At 41.6% G+C, this 22,112-nt stretch overlaps 1 protein-coding gene across 1 annotated transcript in view; it reads right to left on the reverse strand.

The window, feature by feature from the left end:
* SLC9A9 (solute carrier family 9 member A9) overlaps positions 1 to 22,112 on the reverse strand; it is a 1,177,825-nt gene that overhangs the window by 276,995 nt on the left and 878,718 nt on the right. Inside the window, exon 13 of the mRNA XM_073625891.1 lies at positions 10,862 to 10,910. Coding sequence (XP_073481992.1) covers positions 10,862 to 10,910 — 49 coding nt within the window. The remainder of the gene's footprint in view (positions 1 to 10,861; positions 10,911 to 22,112) is intronic.

Genomic DNA, 22,112 nt, shown 5'->3' on the forward strand with positions numbered 1-22,112 from the left:
GGAGGGTATATAAGTCAGGTGTAGGTGCTAGGGCAGTTTCTACATCTAACCACAAAGGATAGTCACTTCCTCTAAACCAGGGATCTTCAAACCATGGCCCTCCAGCTGTTGCGGAACTACATGTCCCATGAGGCATTGTAAAACTCTGACATTCACAGTCATGACTAGGCATGATGGGAATTGTAGTTCCTGAACAACTGGATGACCATAGTTTGGAGACCCCCTGCGTCTAAACCAATACTTGATCTAGTCCATGTGTACTGCCCAATAGTAGTCACGAATATCCACTAAACCTGCATCTACTGATCTACTGTATGCATAATCAAGCTCGAATGCACACATCTGGCTTTTTTGCCTTTCCAAATAAACTTCCCAAGTAGACTCGACAGGGTTTTGAAATAGTGCACAGTTAGGAACATAGGTAATATTCAAAACACATATAGCAGTTGGGGTCATCTAGTATCATCAGAGGTCTATCTCCCCCTCACAAATCCCATCTGATCACGTTAAACCAAAGATGGAACAATATTCATTAAGGGTCTAGCTAATAGCTTGGCATACACTTTAACATCCGTGTTTAAAAGTTATATTGGCCTGAAGTTGGCTGGAGTAGTGGGCTCTTTCCCAGGTTTGGGTAATGTGACTACATAAGCTTTCAGCATCTCCGGGGGGAATGAGGAAGTAAGGGCAGTTTTAGTGAAGACATCCTTCATATAAGGAGACAGTATTGTGCTAAATATCTTGTAATATCTATTACAAAAGCCACCAGGGGCTGGTGATTTTCCACTGGGCAAGGAACCTATAACCCTTTCTATTTCTGAGGCCGTGAAGGGGGTGTTTAACTGATGGAGTTGTGCTCCAGAGAGGGTAGGAAGGTGCAGATTAAATAAGGAATGTTGTATGTTCTCAACTATGGGTTGGGGTGTTTGGGGTCCATCCCATAGATTATATAGTGCGGCGTAATTGTCGGTGAACTGATTGGCAATTTCTTGAGGGTTGACGATATTGTGGTAAAGGGTAGGATGGATCAGATGAGCAATCCTAGTCTTGGACTGCACTGTTTTGATTCTCGTGACCAAATATTTGCCTGCTCTATTTACATTTGCGTATGATTTCAGCTTTAAACAACAATGGTGTTTATTATATTGGTTAGTCAGGATCTCTCTTAGTTCTTTCCTGTTTGAAGTGTCAAATGTGGGTTAATGTTTATTTTGGGATTCTAGTTTATGAATCTCACAGATAAGGGTGGTGAGTTTGAGATCTGATCTTGTTGGATCAGAATGCCTATTATTATGTATATGCCTTATGGGTATTCCATAAGAGGTATGGATCATCAACTACAGAGACATTATTTTTAAATAAGTCCCGAAGATGGTGAGAGATAATGGTTGAGCTGTTATGCCGCGTACACACGAGCGGACTTTACGGCAGACTTTGATCGGCGGACTTTTCGCCGGACTTTGTCCGCCAGGTGCGCCGGACTTTAAAACGGACGGACTTGCCCACACACGACCGGACTTTCCGGCGGGCTAAGTCCGCCTGTCTTTCCGGTGGACTTTCGCCGGAGTTACGGCGGACTTTCAGAATGAACGGACTTGCCCACACATGGACAAGTCCGTTCATTTTGAACGTGACTCAGGTGCGACGGGACTAGAAAAGGAAGTCAATCTTGCCGCTTTTATCGGCGAGATTGACAACTTGCGAGCCCCGCCGCGGGTCATACCAGGCCCTTAGGTCTAGTATGGATTTTAAAGGGAAGCCCCCCTATGCCGAAAAAACGGCGTGGGGTCCCCCCTAAAATCCATACCAGACCCCGATCCGAGCACGCAGCCTGGCCGGTCAGGAAAGCGCGCGAGCGAGCGCCCCCCCTCCTGAACCGTACCAGGCCGCATGCCCTCAACATGGGGGGTGCCTTGGGGGAGGGGGGCCCTGTGGGGCCCCCCACCCCAAAGCACCTTGTCCCCATGTTGATGAGGACAAGGGCCTCTTCCCGACAACCCTGGCCGTTGGTTGTCGGGGTCTGCTGGCGGGGGCTTATCGGACTCCGGGAGCCCCCTATAATAAGAGGGCCCCCAGATCCCGGCCCCCCACCCTATGTGAATGAGTATGGGGTACATGGTACCCCTACCCATTCACCTAGGGAAAAAGTGTCAATAAAAAACACTACACAGGTTTTTAAAATAATTTATTAAACAGCTCCGGGGGGGGTCTTCCTCCGGCTTCGGGGGTATTCTTCCGGCTTCGGGGGTCTATCCGGTTCCTCTTCTCCCGGTGTTCCAGTTCTTCGGCCGGCTCCTCCACTGTCTTCAGGCTGCTCTCTTGCCAGCGGAGGTCTGGACTTCTGGGCTTCTTGGCTTCTTGTCTTCTTCCCTCTTCTCTTCTCCAGATGTTGACACGACGCGCTCTCCGGCTGGACTGCTCTCTGAGGGCTCCGTTGTGACTTATATAGGCGGAGACCCCGCCCCTTATGTTTTAGGGGGCATGGTCACCGGGTGATGTTGACCACGCCCCCTAAAATGTCACAGTCCCAGCATGCCCAGGGACTGAGACATCATAAGGGGGCGGGGTCTCCGCCTATATAAGTCACAACGGAGCCCTCAGAGAGCAGTCCAGCCGGAGAGAGCGTCATGTCAACATCTGGAGAAGAGAAGAGGGAAGAAGACAAGAAGCCAAGAAGCCCAGAAGCCCAGAAGTCCGGACCTCCGCTGGCAAGAGAGCGGCCTGAAGACAGCGGAGGAGCCGGCCGAAGAACTGGAACACCGGGAGAAGAGGAACCGGAGGGACCCCCGAAGCCGGAGGAAGACCCCCCCCCGAGCTGTTTAATAAATTATTTTAAAAACCTGTGTAGTGTGTTTTATTGACACTTTTTCCCTAGGTGAATGGGTAGGGGTACCATGTACCCCATACTCATTCACATAGGGTGGGGGGCCGGGATCTGGGGGCCCTCTTATTATAGGGGGCTCCCGGAGTCCGATAAGCCCCCGCCCGCAGACCCCGACAACCAACGGCCATTGTCGGGAAGAGGCCCTTGTCCTCATCAACATGGGGACAAGGTGCTTTGGAGTGGGGGGCCCCCTCCCCCAAGGCACCCCCCCATGTTGAGGGCATGCGGTATGGTACGGTTCAGGAGGGGGGGGCGCTCGCTCGTCCTGACCGGCCGGGCTGCGTGCTCGGATCGGGGTTTGGTATGGATTTTAGGGGGGACCCCATGCCGTTTTTTCGGCGTAGGGGCTTCCCTTTATAATCCATACCAGACCTAAGGGCCTGGTATGCCCCACGCTCGCCGCAATAGGAAAATTTGTTTTTCCTATTGCAGCGAGCGCGAAATGCAATACCCTGCCTTCGCGTTGTATCTGGTCCGTTGGACCAGCATACACACGAGCGGGCTTTCCGTCAGACCAGCACACAGACGAGCGGACTTTCCGCCAGAAACTGAGTCCGACGGAAAGATTTAAAACTTGTTTCAAATCTAGGTCCGGCGGGCTTTTGGGAAAAAGTCCGCCGGAAAAGTCCGCCTGAGCCTACACACGGTCGGATTGTTCGGCGGACTCTGGTCCGCCGGACCAAGTCTGCCGTAAAGTCTGCTCGTGTGTACGTGGCATTAGAGTCCTGCAGCAACCTAACATTACAATGCCACATGGAAAAAGAAGGAGAGACATCCTCTGTCATAGAAATCGAGGCATGATCAGACCATGTAATGCCATGTATATTGGAAGAAAACACTTTCTGTAGCAACCATTTATCTGTGATAAACAAGTCGTTCAAGAGTGAGTACAGTGTCTGAAGGAGAAAAAGGTGTAATTTCTATCGTTCGCATGCTGACGCCTCCAGACATCGTATACTGCCTCTGTATGGAATAGTTGGCGCAGGGAAGGAGAACGCGCTTTCACTGGAGATTTGAATCTAAGTGGGGATCCACTGTGAGATTAAAGTCCCCGCACATATAAGGTGACCATACTTGAAAGAAGCTATAATCCTAAAGACTTTACTTATAAAACGGAATTTATAGGAGTTGGGTGCGTAAATGGCCACTAGAGTTTCTGGCTGTGTGTTAATGTCACAGGCGACAATAGCATATCTTGCCTCATTATCCAAGAAGTCTTTATAGTGAAAAGTGACAATATTGTGTATAGCTAGGAGAAATCCTCTATTCTTTTCTAGGGCACATGCTAGAAGAACATGTGGATAGTCTCTGTGGGAGCACTTGGGAACATTAGAGGCTTGAAAATGTCTTTGTGCACTCAATATATCGGCTTTGATTTTGCAGGCTTCTCTCCGCTTGGAAAAGCATTTTGTGGAGTGATTTAAACCCCTGGCATTAAAGGATTGACATTAAAGCATCATTATTGACAGAACTAAGAAAACCTGGTATGATTAAGACTTATAACTGTAGCCAGATGAGATAGGAGAGAGGTTGACCTAACAAATTCAGCTGAGGTCTTCGGAGGTTGATCTGGTCAGTCAAGGAAGTACAGGGGTAGGATACATTCAGGCTGGTGAAGGCATGTGTGAACAGCGGGAAACGTGGGCTCCGACAGGATCAAGCTGGACATCTCTGAAGAAACTGTGTGTACTGAGCAAGAAGGAAGGGATATGAGGCAAAACAAGGGTTAATGAAAAAAACACAGATATAACAATATAAAAAGAAGACCTACTGGTAGGTCCGGGTGCAGAGAATACTGCTGATATAATCAGGAGGAATAAAGGAAGGTGTCCATTACTTTCCCTTGGCCAGGGGTGTTGGGAGACTGTAATGAAGTAGCGAAGAAAGTCAGGAGCCTCCTTTATCATACTTTTTGGACGAGCGCTTTTAAGACACCACTTGCCGCTCCTGTTGCACTGCCAACAGCTGTATGGTTTGCAGAGAGGTGGAAGATGTTTCAGGGATTATACCCCATTGGTGGAGAGCATCCAAGCCTTCTTCAACTGTTTACACAGTGGTAGTAAATCCATTGTGAGTAATGGAGAGTGTAGCTGGATATTTACACTCATGCGTGATGTGATGGCTCCTTAGAGCCTTAGTGATGGTGGCCAAATTCTGACATTATTAGAGGGTATGCTTGAACAAGTCCGAGAGTAGTTGGAGTGTTGCATACTGATTTGGGAAATGATCAACTCGACAGAATGTAGCTAACAGTTGCTCTTTCACATGATAGAAATGCTTCCACAGCAAGACATTTCTGGGTACTGCAGATAGGAAGGAGGGCTTTGAACCCTGTCTATTGAGAGTTCATGTGCTGATAGTGAGGGTACCAAGGAGGAGAACACCTCATGAACAAATTGTGTAAGTGAGGGGCAGATATAGATTCTGGGATGCCTCTGATCTTTATATTGTTTTTTCTGGACCTGTCTTCTAGAGTGCTATTTTGCCTTTAGGGCAGACAATTTCTTCTGTTTGAGCATTATGGGCATCCACTAGAGTGTTAAAGGATGTTGAATAATCACACATCGTATTTTCAACATGATCAATCCTCTCCCCAAGTCCTGCACATTTTCCTGGCATCAATAGGAAAGGCATTAATAGGATCCATTGCTGCTGGGGGATTGTCATCCTTGGAGGCTTGTGGCCCACTCACCTCCATATCTGGGTCCCCCTGGGAGAGTCCGGGTGTGGTTTTGACTACACCAGGATCCTGGTGGATGAGCTGGACGATCCAGATGAGGTCCCACTATGTGTGGATGCAGGCATGCGCCCATTCTGCAGCAGATTAGGGCTCTGCTAAGGAGTAACCAAGTGGAGTGGGAGCCGCCACCATTTTGTCGTACCTGCGTGGGATCTGGGGGAAGATAAGCAGAGCTCCTGGTTCAGGCATCCATCTGTGATCACAGTCACCACTCCCCCCCTTTTGCACTTTCTATGTAAAGTATTTGAAAAATTGTCCTTACCCAGTCTGAAGTTACTTAAAGGGACGTAATGCAAGTAACCGGCAGACACAGTCTACTGAGTGGGTCGTAAACACATTGGGTTATAAAGACATTGGAGTGGAGCAGTGCAGTTACCTAGGGTAATGAAGGTTTTACAGCAGATTGTCAGTAGCGTGTACCTGTTATAAGTGGAATGGTCTCTAGCAGCGAGGGAGATGTTGTTGGCACTCTTTCCGCCAGCGGTCTGCCTCCCAGAGCAACAGGAGTGGATTCACACCACAGAGGTTCCCCTCCTGTACAGAGGTACGGAAGTTCAAAACCTATGAAAAATGCTTAAGGGTCCCAGCTCTGGATATCAGAGTCTGATGAGTTGGATGCTGCTGACCAGCGAGGTTGCGAGGTCTGTCCAGATCCAAAGCACACTGTAGAAACAGGAAGAGATAGCCCAGCTGCCATACACCACACCTAGGCCCAAGTGGTTATCAGGTAAAACAAACCTTAGCTTATCCAGGCCATGTCCCCAACATGTTTTGCCCCACCCCTGGGGCTTAATCATTGAGAACAGAATTAAGCCCCAGGGGTCGGACGAAACATGTTGGGGACATAGCCAGGATGAATCGAGCTGAGGCTGCTTTTACTTGCTAACCACTCAGGCTGGGTGAGGTGTGCGGTGGGCAGGCTATCTCTTCCTATTACAGAATTTGAAAAGTGAAGTTACACATGTGGAGCCCACGCAAGGTTTATGGTGCATGGCGGGGCACACTCTGCTATTCGGGAATGGTAGAGGAAAACGCTGGACAGGTGGATGTGGACAATGCTCAGCGTTTCCCTCCTCAATGCAAGTAACAGTGAAGCTGTACATTGTCACAGGGACCGGAGAGTTACCTGGAGAACAGTTGCAGTGCAAGTGTAAATGGTGTACGTTCATCTCTGAGAGTAGAGGCCCACCTTAAGGTTGAGTATTCCCTCACGCAGCCTCAGCCTTGTCCCAGGGCACTGATGAAGATGGCACAAGAGTAAAGGTGTGCAGTAAAGTGACCCTGTTACAGGTGCCTAGCATAGCCCAGAAGAACCCATCCCAGGATAGGCCTCTCATGTAACCCTTGCTTTTTTGCTCAACGAGGAGGGAGGACGTGATTTTTACCTCATCACCCTACCCCCCCTTACCTATATATTCATATTAAAACCAATGCACACTATTGTTTATCATCTAAATAAATGATATTCTATTGCTTATGACTGAAATGCATTTACCACCACAAATCTCTATTTTGTCATAAACCTCTTGAACTTTAGCTTTTACCTTATGACAGTCAAATGTACATGGGCCAAGGTTACTCAAATCTATCTATCGTCACTGTGTGTGATTCAATAACAATCACTATTCACTAGTCATTTTATCTCACTGGCTTGAAAACATGGGATCTTTTATTTCAATACAGAATATGAATCCATGAATTCATCTTTTCCTGTTGCATGTACAGCCCCATTGTTTCCATACAAGCATTTAAGGAGTTCTACAATACTGAAGCTGTCTGTATGTCCATGAAGTGGATTATGTCAGCATTTGAGTACTGTATATTGAGGATCTGGAACAAAATGAGTGTTACACACATATGCTGTCTACCTGATACATGTATCCCCCCCAATTATTTCTCTAACCCTTTGTTTTAAAGAAACATGTTTGTTTTTTTCAACCACAGGTAAACACACTCAGTAGCATTATACAGTGGCAAAAAATATACCATACTGCTAAACAGATCTTTAGTTTCATTAATACATTTTAATTCCCAGATTTCCTAGCATGAAGTTATCTTTCATTATAATTAGAAAGTTAAGTTCTATTATGCCATGGATTCGGGATCGGTTATAGATAATGAGCAATTACTTATATAATGACATACAAATCAGCTATTTAAAAGTGCACTATTTTCTCTGTAAAGTACATAATAGGTTGTTACTATTCTGGGCATTTATGCTGAGATAAAATACTGAGAAAGAAAGGAAAGTCAAGGAAACTGGTATGTTTGTCTCAGGAGAGAGAGCTGGCACTAGCATTGCTCCCCTCTAGGAAAAGCTATTCACAGTTGTTCTAAAAAAGATTTTGTTGCTATGGGTACCAATGTAACCCAGAGAATTGAAAAGAAATGAAAAGTGTTTATGGCGCACGACTCAGGTTTGTTCATAGCCATTTCAGTTTACCTAAATTTGAAATTAACCTATTGACTTTTGATTGTTTTTATACATTTTCTTTCTTGTACAAATCATGCCATATAGAACATAAAACCGCAGTGCATTTCTGTTGTCAAAAAACATTCAGAGAATATCTTACCATAAAACCACAGGCTTTAAAAAATACCGGTCAGATCTCCTTGATGTGCTTTTAATATGAAGTGCATGAGTTCCCTAGCATGCCAATTACTGCTCATTTTAATTGTAGGATAAATACAGGGCCAGTGTCCATGAGTTCAATACACAGAAGCAATTAATAGGTCATCGAGGGCTGGAAAATTTCCAGAAATGAGGTTTGGAAGTTAATATACTCTAGGCTGAATTTCTAATTAATCACACTAGATTTCTGCCTTTGTGTTCCTGCCAGTTATCGGATACAACCTTACTATCCATTTTATGTGCTATTATGTTTCAAAGTACCTTTGTATTGGTGAACCTAGCTGGAGTTGTGGCCAGTGTCATACATGCAATGAGTATCATCTAATGTAACAGACCTTGACATATCCTTGTCAAATGGAGACAAGGTGTTATACCTCAATTAAATATAAAAACATAGCTTACAGGCAATTTTTAAATAAGAGTTGAGCTCATAATATTTAAACAGCCATATTTGCCATTGGATTGCAGAATATTTCCTTCATCTTTTTAAACATCTACAATGTATGTTTCTTTTGTTGACCGATCTGGGTTGTTTAATGTTATCCTGAAGATAAGATTTAGGCTAAGTTCCCACTGCACCAGTTTCTACCACCCCTCTTCCCTCTTAAAAGCGATCTGCAGTGGATTGCAGTGGATCCCTGTGGATGCTGGAAATCACTGCAGTAGGCACCGCTACTGCTACAGTGATCTCCACTAGCTTCCGTTTCCCAGGCAAAGCCGCTATCCTGCTGCATTGTGATCACATGAGGTATCTTCCTCAGCACAGGTGCCATTCAGGAAACACTTTGCTGGAGCGGTGACATCACGATCTCCACCTTGTCCAATCAGGGAACACTTTGCATTCATTGAGAAAATGTAAAGTGTTCTCTGAATGGCGCCAGAGCTGAGCAAGTGACTTTCTGTATTCAATAAGTAGCAGGGCAGCTGCTCAGCATGGGACTCGGAAGCTAGCAGATATCAGATTTTTTTCTATGTGTTTCAGAATGGGGTTCATTCTTTCATCAGGAAAAAAGTTACAGCAGCATCTGATTCTGTATTCGTTTTTCCTGATGATGGAATGGAACAATAGGGTTGAGGAAAGAAAAATGTTTAGGCATTCCTGTCATCCTACAGTTTGGGGTATATTTGGAGGACAGGTATGTAGGGCAGAGCTTTTTTTTAAATGCCAGTGGTTGTCACATCAAAAGACTGTCCTGTAACCTATATTATTGTTGGGCATATGTTATATCCAATGTAAAAGTGAAAAAATATAACAGTACAGAACTTTTTTTTTTTTTTTTTTTTTTTTTTAAACAATAGGGAGTTAAATAAGTTTGGGATGTAGAAAACTATGTTAATAATGTGTTTTTAAAAATAAAGCTTTCCCTTTAAAAGAAAAAAAAACTATTCATAGCGGCATTATTGTCAAGAGACATGAGAGCAGCCTATACATAACCATTCTATTTACTGTGTATTCATTAAATGCAAAGTGCTCCATTCCTAAGGAGCCTTTACAATGGGCAATATGAATGCAGAGTAGCTACTTCAGTTCATACACAGAGATACGATTCTGATTTTTACAGCTAGAGAATCATCAAAGAGTTTTTTGCATTCATTAGAAAGAGCAGCAGATGAATGGTTTTCTGCATGAAAATACAGCTCTGTGGAAAGGTGCTCTGGCTAATAAGCATGTTTATTGCACTAGGCTGATGAAAGACAGAATGGGGAGGCAGAAGTGTGATTCTTATAATGTGTTTGCAATTTAATTCATTTGAAATAGTGAACCCAGAGGAAAAACGTTCAGCTCAAACCACGCTTTGTCTTCCTCGCTGTTGGAGTTAACATATGGGTAGGCGCTTATTTCTGAGCCCACCTTGTAGTAAACAGGCAATGATGGATCATGCAGGGATGAAGAATCAACATTCCTATGTGGTTTCTGAAATGCCCATACCAGGGAAAGTGGTCATGATAATGGGCAAGGTTTATCCAGCCTGTATGTGAAGAACTCTTACTTTTTAGCTGTTTACACTGCTAACTGAAATTAAATTCAACATGCCTGAATAGTCATACAAGAAGAACATCATTGTATGTACTGTATGTGGTTGTCTTGGGATACTAGATCTCACCAGGCACCGGCAGAAAACCCTTTATCAACTTTGGTCATCATTGAGTGGCCTACAAAGATGCAGAAAGCTGATAATATCAGCTCTGCTCTCTGCACATTACACAGTGTGGGCAGGAAGCCTTTCACACCCTTTGCCCCAGTCCATTTTCAGTGTTAAATGGCGCTGGATATCATTTAAGCTGAACACTGTGGACATCGTCTGGTGAAAAGAGAATATTTTTGTGGAGGCACAAAAAATAGCTTGAAGATGGACTTTAAACCTACCAACGCACTAGATACAATGGGGCAGCACACAACTTTGGATTTTATTTTCATTTTGTCTAATTAAACATCCTAGATATTTAACTTGAAATGCATTAACAAATAACAATTCATCAACAATCATTATCATTTTCAGACCATTTGGACCACATATAAAACACACATATACCTTAAAGTAAACACACATAGTTTATGTGACTATGGAATGGTTTCTGTTAAGGTGTTTCACCCAACACTAACCTGATCTGTAGAATGTTCCTTCACGTCCAGGTCTGGGTCAACACCAACCCTATTTGAGGGGAATAAAAAGATTTAGGATTGCTGTATAACTGGACATTATTTGATTTAAAAATTACATACATTTTTTCAATATATAATAACAGCAAATAATTTTTAGTCAATTGAAGTTAATAACCAATAATTTATTTTATTTTTGTATTTATTGCAAGTATTTAAATAGTGTTGACAATTTACACAGCACTTGTACAGTATAGTATACTGTATATTGTACATTCACATTAGCTCCTGCCCTCAAGAAGCTTACAATCTAAGGTCCCTAACTCGCATTCATACATAAACATACTAGGGCCAATTTAGACAGAAGAAAATTAATGTACCAGCATGTCTAATAATGACATCCGTGTTGTACATTGTATTTTGGTATTGTATTATTATTGTTTTATGGTACACACTCTTCGTCCATTCAACAAAGCTCTGGTCGGAGACGCAATACTAACTATGCAAAGTTAGTATAGTGATCTCCCCAGCTGAGCTATTGTGTTCTGACAGGTGGACAGCCCCCCCCCCCCCCAGCAGAACACTCCGCTCAGTACTCTCTGCCATTGGCTGAGAACGCTGATCATGAGTTGGCTGGCTGCTTGTTTTCCAGCATGCACGTCCGACAGAAGCCAGCCAAATGGCTGGCTTCTGTCAGACAGACCGACATACACACAGGCAAATTTTTAACTGGCAAATGTCTCCCGACATTCAGCCCGTGTGTACCCAGCTTTATTAGTCACCTTTTTTAAACACAGCAAAAAAGCACAGTACACACAGTACAAAGATCACCAACAATGCATATATTTTGGATTTATATTGTAAAGTCACATAATTAGCATGAAAGAAGGAAAGAAGAAGCAAGTCCAACAAGTTCAACCCGACAACCCATCTCTTTTTCACACCCCTACCTTCCAAACATCTTCTGACTAGAAGGCATCTGTCTGCCACCACAGATATATCAATAAGATATTGGCGTTGATTTACTAAAGACAAATAAAATGTTCACTTTGCAAGGTAATTTTCTCTTGAGCATAGTGAATGAGGTGATGCTCTGCTGACTTCCATCATCCAATCATATGCAAGCAAAATGATGTTTTTTGTTATTTTTTAATGCATACGATTGGGCATTATTTGCAAAGTTACATTTCACCACATTCACCATGCTCTGGGGATAATTCTCTTGCAAAGTGCAACTTCCTTGCAAAGTGAAAAGCTTTGAAAAGCTTGCTCTTTGCATCAGGAACTTGATGTCTTTTTAGGAATTTGTTTTTAAATGTGTCCACTGTTATGACTTTTTTGATTGGGCATTAGTGCACATCAGCAGAATTGTACTGTGAAAAGCAAAGACTAAGAACTAACCAAGGGACAATCAGGAAAAAAGACAGCACTGACAAACAGTCATAAACAAAATCGTTTATGAATGTTAGTCAGCGCTGTCTTTTTTTCTGATTGTCTATTGTCATCTCATTGGTCTATGAGTTTTAGACAGCAGCGGCCACAGTTCCATTAATTTTTTTGGTTGTTTACTTGGAATTTTTTTCTATGCACCAGACATTTATTTTTTAGTGTAAGAACTAACCACGCCCATACCTGAATCAACTGCAACACAAAAATTATTCACTGAAATAATTGTGTCTTGTAAACTTTTTACAACAAGAATATTAACCTCAGGAGGTTCACTTATTTTATTCGGTAAAGATATATAAAATTATTTGTGTGTTGTTCATTCAGACAGGTTTGCAGAAATCCTAAAAAATTCTAAAGGTTTTCCAGTACATAATTACAAACCACACTGTACATAGAAACCATTTTTTTAAACCTTATCATACAGTATAACCAAAAAAACTGTGCTGTGCTACTAAATAAATATATCAAAAGGTGTATAACATAACTACATCAATTATAAAAAAACAAATCCATTACTACAAAAAATCTTGTATCATAAGTTTGTGTAAATAATGTTTGATTGAAGAAAATCCTTCCATAAATCAATTCACCCAAAGTGCAGACAAAGATGAGTGCTCTCCACCACTAGTTTCACAGGCTCACCTCATAATAAGTCAGCAGTTGTCCCCTCTGGGTAAAGTGATGACACCTGGCATACTATGGATACACAGACCTCCTTAGGTAAATGGCTCCTTAACCGCTTGCCGTCCAGCGTATGACTATATACGTCGGCACAATGGCACGGCTGGACAAACGGGCGTACTTGTATGTCCCCTTTAAATCGCGGGCTAGTGGGCGTGCGCCATGTGAGCATGCCCACGGGTCCCGCGGACTCGATGTCTGCCGGTGGCCTGTGATTATGACATAGAGAGGCAGAACAGGGCATTTCCCTGTTCTGCCTAGCAACATGACAGGGATCTACTGCTCCCTGTCATCGGGAGCAGTGATCTCTGTCATGTTCTAGTGAGCCCATCCCCCCTACAGTTAGAACACACTGAGGGAACACAGTTAACCCCTTGATCACCCCCTAGTGTTTAACCCCTTCCCTGCTAGTGTCATTTACACAGTAATCAGTGCATTTTATAGCACTGATCACTGTATAAATGTCACTAGTCCCAAAATAGTGTCAAAAGTGTCCGATGTGTCTGGCGCAATCACAAAAAAAATCACTGATCGCCGCCATTACTAATTAAAAAAAAATAATAATAATAATTAATAATAAAAATGCCATAAATCTATCCCCTATTTTGTAAATACTATAACTTTTCAATATATGCTTATTGCAATTTTTTACCCAAAATATGTGTAAGAATACATATTGGCCTAAACTGAGTATGAATTTAGTTTTTTATATTTTTTTTGGGATGTTTATAATAGCAAAAAGTAAAAAATATTGCTCTTTTTTTCAAAATTGTCGCTCTTTTTTTGTTTATAGCGCAAAAAATAAAAACCACAGAGGTGATCAAATACCTCCAAAAGAAAGCACTATTTGTGGGAAAAAAAGGCTGTCAATTTTGTTTGGGTGCAACGTCGCACGACCGCGCAATTGTCAGCTAAAGTGACGCAGTGCTGTATTGCAAAAAATGCTCTGGTCAGGAAGGGGGTAAATCCTTCTGGGGCTGAATTGGTAATAGGGTTCCAAGAACCCCGATCATCTTGCCCGATTGGATTTTATATGTAAAAGAAAAGTAACATCTAGTGCTCTCCGTTTCCAATAATTTAATGATATAAAGGTAATGGATACACTTAAAAGTGAAACACAATCAGCATGTGCAAACTGTAAGGCATTGCAAACATCTGATTTATGAGATGGCCGCGGTGTGACGTCAGTGCAGACTCCTTACTGAGGAAGTCAACGCCCTGATGACATGCATTTAGGGGGTGGAGCTTATGCACTAATGTAACACCATGGCCATCTCATAAATTGGATGTTTGCAATGGCTTGCAGTTTGCACATGCTGATTGTGCTTCACTTGTAAGTGTATTCATTACCTTTATATCATTAAATTATTGGAAACAGAGAGCACTAGATGTTACTTTTCTTTTACATATAAAATCCAATCAGGCAAGATGATCAGGGTTCTTGGAACCTATTAAGGAGCCATTTAGCTAAGGGGGTCTGTGTATCCATAGTATGCCAGGTGTCATCACTTTCCCCATAGGAGACAGAATGCTGACGTTACTCTTATTATGAGGTAAGCCTGTGAAACTGGTGGCGGAGAGTACTCATCTTTGTCTGCACTTTGGGTGAATTGATTTATGGCAGGATTTTCTTCAAACATTATTTACACAAACTTTTGATACAAGATTTTTTGTAGTAGTGGATTTGATTATTTATAATTTATGCATTTATGTTATGCATGTTTTGATATATTTATTTAGTAGCGCAGCACTGTTTTTTTGGTTATTTTTTTTGCAGGTGGAGTGAAATCACTTTGAGTGACAGCAGCTACTATAGTAGTAATTTATTCCTAGTATTTGAGATTGCGCCGATTGTTATTTTCCACACTTTTACATTATTCAGCTTTTCACTAGTATACATTGCTAAAAAACATAGGCATTAAGAATTTCTACAGGCTCCCCATCTCCAATAGTTCATTACTGATTACACGTTCAGCGTTCACTATAATGGTTCCCTAAGGGGAACAGTTCATATTTGTCTTGCTGCAGCACCAAATTTCACCAGCAGGTGGAACTGCAATATCCTAATTCTGCAATAGCTGCTGCTGTTATCAAAACAACAAGGTACATGGCATGCAAAAAAAAAAAAAAAATGGAAACCATCACTAGCATCTTAATGTAGTAGAACACATTAGTATTTTTCAGCTTTAAGTGAAATCTAAAAAAATAACCAACATAAAGATTGTTGTAAACATTTGAAAGAGGCCTAAAGTGCATTAATCCACTGTGCTCAGGGCTTATGAAATAGCTGAGACATAATTATCCTCTAGTAATGGGTAATTTTAATGACACAGACATTCCAAAATCATTACTCTTGAAAAATGTCAAGACGTTCTCCAGGGAGATAATGATTTTTTTATACTGCCAAAAGGATATCTAGACTTTATAGCAACCACAAAGACCCTCAAAATGTACTAATTTCCTTCAGCATATGCATCAAACACGTCTATTTGATCACAAAATTGGGAAGCTATAGATAAACAGTTGTCAAATATTTATCTTCAAACTACACAAAGAAAAAAAAATATCGAAAACCATTTTTTCAATTTGGTCAGCATCTGTGTCCCATTTTGGAGATTTTTAACTCCACGTTCAGTTGGCACAACAGGAAGAAAGAGAAAATCTTTCCAAAGGTAACATTTTTAATTTTCTCTCACTTTCAGTTTTGGGTGAAAGTAGTCACCAGGACAAAGAGAGTTCGAATCCCTCAATGTTCTACCAAAACCAAAAAATGGTTTGGCTAAAGATATACTTTACAAAACATCCTAGCTGTATACAGTGGGGTTGATTTACTAAAGGCAAATAGACAGTGCACTTTGCAAGTGCAGTTGCAGGGGAGGCTCTGCTGACTTCCACATTGCAATCATGTATAAGCAAAAATGCTGTTTTTTATTTTCCTTGCAAATGATTGGGTATTTTTTGCTTTGAAGCTTCACCCTATTTACTAAGCTCCAAACTATTATAAGTAGATCTACGTAGAGAGAAAAGCTGCCACATCCCTCATATTACAATCAAACAAAAAAAAAATGACTCCCATGGGACTTGGTGCAGCCATACCAACCAAATTCCTTTGTATAAAATAAACATATTTTATTTGTACATAAACATTTAAAACATGTTATTTAAAACACACAAATGCGCTGCTATATCAATACAGATATACTTTTTAGTCATGGTGTTTTTTTTGTGGATGTTTTTGCTTGAGTGTTGTGATATGTCTTTGTGTTTTTTCTGGTTTTCTGGGTTGTTTGTGACGTTTTGGATGTGTATTTTTTTGGGGCGTTTCATTTGGTGCCTATGTATGGTTGGGATGTTGATTGGTACTTGATTGGTGGTTTGATCTCATGGCCTGTGTCCCCATGTCTGAAGCAGCTGGCAAGCATGTCCAGTAACTTTGATGCTAGATGTGTGACCCCAGATCTGCACTTCCTCCTGCGACTCCTCTAGGGACGCAAATGGTGGCTTTTCTGGGTGTCTTGATGTCATTTATGGAATCAGATTTTCCTATTTCCGGTTACATCACTTCCACTCCAGTTGCAACACTTCTGGTCCAGGCATGCCATTTTTTGATCCAGGTTAGGCACCCATGGGGAGGGAACGCCCCCTGTTTTCCATCAGTGGATTCATCTCACTTTGTCTGTGGCGGGAGAATGCCACCATTGACCATTGATGGGTGGTCCTTGGGAGGCAGAGTATGTCACATATAAAGAGGAAGCACATTTACTGACATGTGACCTGATAAAGGCATTGCACTAATGTATGGGACACTCTGTTTTGAACTAGCTTTATTCTGGTAAGATGTCAATATCAGTTGTTTTTACTTTTCCTTTTTTCCTTCTTTGCTATCTCTCTTTGAGGGACTTACCAATATGATATTTTTACAGACATTTTTATTTGAATTTGTAGAGGCATATTAAATTTGGGGAGAGATCTCTCCATTTGCGGCACCTTGAACACCTATTGAAACATAGGGTTGCTCGTTTTTATATCTGCTGATCTTTGTGAATGTATAATTTTCTAATTTTTGGTTCCATATACACATACTACTCCCATTTTGGGATTACTATTACAGTATGTGGAGATATCATTTGGTATTATTTGTTCTCTTTTGGACTTGATTAGGTTTGATTAGGTTTGCTCTGTTATGTGTTTGCTTATTCTTTATATTTTTATCATCATAGATGGATTGACATTATTGCAGGAGTATACACTAGGGGTCCTGAAGATGTGGAACATATGCGAAACACGTAGACAACTCATGACTGTGATCATTAGCAGGATGAGTTTGATTTGTCTCTTAGATATAATTGTTTGATCTAATGTTTTTAATACCCATATCAAGTGGATTTTCTCATATGTATTGTAATCAAAAAAAAGTTTTGACTTTAAAGGATCACTAAAGTTATTTATTTTTTTTTTTTTAAATAACAAACATGTTATACTTACCTCCACTGTGCAGCTCGTTTTGCACAGAGTGGCCCCAAACCTGGTCTTCTGGGGTCCATCGGCAGCTGTCTCAGCTCCCCGCCCGCAAGGACTCAACACCTTCATGCGAGCTCCCTCACATGGTGTTGAGTGCTTGCGGGCACGCTCCCGTGATACAGCCGGCGGCCATAGCTGCTCACTGTATCACTCGGCCCCAGCGCGCCGCATCATTGGATGTGATTGACAGCAGCACGAGTCAATGGCTGCCCTGCTTTCAATCCATCCACTCTAGCAAATCAATGACCAGGCTGAGCGGCGAAGAGGATGTCGGAGGCGAGCGCGGGACTTTCGAGGGGTCAGGTAAGTAAAACGGGTTGGGAGGGGGCGGTATTGTTGGATGTTTTTTCACCTTAATGCATAGAATGCATTAAGGTGAAAAATTTTTTACCTTTACAACCCCTTTAAGTATATATGGATTACATTGTTTATCTAATAATTTGTACTAAAATAGCTGTTTCTAAGTTACACTTGTGTCATAAAGTTCCATTGTTGTGCCTCTGTACTCTCCTTCTGGCTTGCCATTTACAAAGCACAGATGCAGCATCATCACCTTGCTGTACTTTGTAAATGGTACAGCAGAGAGAGGGGGTAGAGGCACAACACCAGAACTGAGGTCTATCATAGACCCCGTCTCTATGCAGTGGGGAGCTAGAGGTAGCGCTCCTGTTGTACTTCCTGACACTAGTTCAGGGGGGCTTAGAAACAGCTATTTCGGTTAAAAAATCAGCTTTTGGGTTAAGCGACATAACAAAGATATAGTTTCGCCAGAGATTAAAAGGTTTTACAAAAAGTAAAAAACATTGTACCTGGAGCTGGTCTTTAATATATTGCCAACGAATAGTTATATAAATCAGTGTACATAAAATGAATAGAACAAAGACAGAAAATTATTTTTTTTCTATTTAAAAAGGAAAAAAACAGAACAAATGCTAGTCAGGAAGATGAGCTAAAAAAAAAAAAAAAAAAAAAAAAAGGAATAAAAGACTTCCTAAATACATAAATAAAGCTGAAGCGGTACAGATAAATAGCCTCTAGATTTCTACATCACCCCTTGAACACTTCATTTATGATGAGCTTTCTGCCTGACCCAGAAAGATCATTTGCTGAGTACAGAATTAATCTAGTTCCTGTGCACTATGTTGCCAACAGGCCACTGCTTGTGACTGATTATGTGTAAAAAGCTTGTGATGGCTTTATTATTGACATTGCTGAATGAACACAACTCATTTTGTGTGTTAATTTAAAAAAACCTCAGTATCTGATGTGAAAAGATATTGATTCAGACACATATGAGGAGTCCCAATTCCTTTCTGAGTTTAATGCTGTTTTTACATTTCATTTGGGATTAAACAACTTAAGGTTGTGTTATTTTCCTTCCCATCGTATTACCCACAGAGATTTACAAACCCAACTACTATAGCTTCCTCTACCAGGCCCTTAGTCCTATAGCCATTAACACAAACATTTGTTTAAATGCATGCATTGCCTGAATATAAAGAAACTCCAAGCTTAAAAACAAAGCACTAAAAGTAAATGGCAAAACAATGCCTATACCACTAAATCAAAGCACCCTTAGAAATCTAGACCGATTGGGCTTCTTCCAGGTTTGCCAGCTAGAGAAAATTTTTAATTTCATAAAAATGTTGGTGTCAAATTTGATCTTTACAGGAAAATCCTAAATATGCATATAACACCAGCTGCCAGCATCTCTTGATATGTATATTGTTTGATATAATTGTTACTAAAGGTTACCTCTGCTTTATGCTACCCTGGTTTGTGCCAGGTTTACTTTAATTCTCTATAACGCTACAATAGACATTTTAGTAGCCTGTTTAGCAAAGTATAACACTAGTACAGAGAAAATCCCAGACAGATATATAGTATTTGGATAAGCATACTAGAGTAATAAAAGTCTTGCCGAAAGTCTTTCTGTTCATAAAAGCTAAGCCCTGAACAGCTGATCCCACTGAAAAACAGATATTTAGCAGGCAGCTAGTACAGAGCCCTCTCTGCTTCTCAAAAAGAAGCCAGATGTCTTCCTTGCAGGATCTAGCTGTACTTGGCAAAGGAAAAGGAATTACTGCATAGTCGTCATACTCATGGCAAACTTGATGGTCCACGTATTAAAACACATGATGTGTGAAGAGGACATGTCACATAGTATTATGGGTTTGTAATATAAAAAGACCAACTTGAAGTTGTATTGCAGCCATTTCTTAGCCACCAGCTTTTATAAGGTAGTCATGCTTGGAGGTTAAATGACTGTTAGGTACATTATGGGGAGACATTGAGATTACTAAACCAAAAACAAATACACAGCATGTTTTACAGTTCTAACACAGCCCTTTGCAGACAGGAGTGTACTGTTTGAGTTCAAGGAAAGATGATGAGTCCATGGCTAACCTGGCACTCCCTTGTTTCTTAAAAAAAAAATCTCTAAATCTGTGTAATTTAGTACACTGTTGGAGGAAACCATTCATTGTTTTGTATATTACTTTGGTTGCTATAAATTGAAAACTGTTATTTAGTATTTTTTTTTAATTATGAACAGACAATAATTAAACATTGCTACTGTTCTGTATTTTTTAAAATATAACAGCCTGTACAGGTATTGCTTTATGTTTGTACAAGATATTCTATATGGCAATGGTGCTCAAATATAGGAGGGACTTCAAGTGCTCACCTGAACAGAGGGGGAATGGAGCACTGACAGGTGCTGCTAGTGAAAAGATATGGGACAGTGGTGAGAATCAGGCAATAGAGTATTACCAGGAGGTGACAAACAGTTAAAGCGGTCTTAGGCCTACAGTACTAGGTTCCGATATATAAGATGAGCGGCAGCCAGCTTCTCAGAGCAGAAGGGACTCTGTGATATGGGAAAGACAAACAGAAAAAAGCAGCGCTGCTCTAATGCCCCGTACACACGGTCGGATTTTCTGACGAAAAATGTGTGATAGGACCTTGTTGTCGGAAATTCTGACCGTGTGCAGGCTCCATGACACATTTTCCATCGGATTTTCCGACACACAAAGTTTGCGAGCAGGCTATAAAATTTTCCGACAACAAAATCCGTTGTCGGAATTTCCGATCGTGTGTACACAAATCCGACGCACAAAGTGCCACGCATGCTCAGAATAAATAAAGAGATCAAAGCTATTGGCTACTGCCCCGTTTATAGTCCCAACGTACGTGTTTTACGTCACCGCGTTTAGAATGATCGGATTTTCCGACAACTTTGTGTGACCGTATGTATGCAAGACAAGTTTGAGCCAACATCTGTCTGAAAAAATCCTAGGATTTTGTTGTCGGAATGTCAGATCAATGTCCGACCATGTGTACGAGCCATAAGGTAGTAAATTAGATAAAACAAGGCTTTAATAATGTTTAAATATGCACTCACATTTGAGTAAAAAAAACAGGCATGAAATAGTTCTCCTGAACATCGTAGAGTCTCATCCGATTTTCTGCTGGGCTGTGGTGGGGTCAGACCCCGGCTGTTTCCGGTGGCGTCTGTAGCTCCGAGGTGTGGGATTCCCTCAGCCAGCGCGTCAGCAGCTACGTCGGTGGATACGTCAGATGTTGGCGAGCGGGGGGGGCGTGGCTGTAGCGCTCACGTTCGGAGCATGCATGCTCCTTCGTTAGTCTAGTTACCAGTAATACAAGTATTGTCGATATGCTCCCTGCAGCTTGATCTGCCTAACTATGCCTTGTTCCACACTGTGCATCTGTTTGGAGGTGGCCCTCTTGGTATAGGTAGAGCCTTGCTTCTTCACATCAGAGTTGCCCCCCCCCCCGATAACGGATGACTGGTGAGAAGTCTACCAATGCTTAAAAAGCATTATGAATGAAGGAAACACAGCAGGTCTTCAGGCATAGCTATCTCTGCAGCAAGGAGATGAGTGATCAGTACAATAGTGACATCTTGAAATCGCACTCCACATCTCATGGGTCTAGTAGTCAGGGGAACTGTTTTATAGTTGACCTCAACCTGTGCATATAGAGGCTCCAGAAGCAGTAACTCCCCGACAAAGGAAGTTCACTGCTATTTTTCAGAGGGAATTAAGGACAAAAAAGTAAATTTTACTGCTTAGGCACATTTTAACAATGTTGAGTTTAGGCCAGCTTTAACGTTGAAGCCAATGCAGATAAAAAATACATGCGTTGATGCAGCTCTGTAATTAATCATTAATACATTATTAAATGTAATCTTTAAATGTAAGCAGTGTAAGTGCCTGGAGTGCTGGCACTGCATGGCTGGAGTGTAAGAGGAAGAAGCAGCACTAGGAGCCAAGCAATTCACATGCTGACAAGAAGCATGCTGATAGGAAGAGAAAGCAAAGTGACACAGATGAGCTCATCACTGTGTTACTTTTCAATTCATTGTTCAGTGGCTGAACTGGGTAGGTAAGATACTGAACAACTAAGACTAATACTAAGCTAAGAAAAACAGTAGCAAAATCAATATACAACACAAGCTTGCAGATGGTTAGTATTTGCAGCTTTTAACTTAAAGTACAACTAAAGGCATAACTTTTTTTTCAGTTTTGGATGGTGTGGTGAGGGATCAGAACACCTGTCAGTTTTTATTACTGACTGTGCC

Source organism: Aquarana catesbeiana, linkage group LG04 (genome assembly GCF_042186555.1).
Source record: "Aquarana catesbeiana isolate 2022-GZ linkage group LG04, ASM4218655v1, whole genome shotgun sequence".
NCBI lineage: Eukaryota > Metazoa > Chordata > Amphibia > Anura > Ranidae > Aquarana > Aquarana catesbeiana.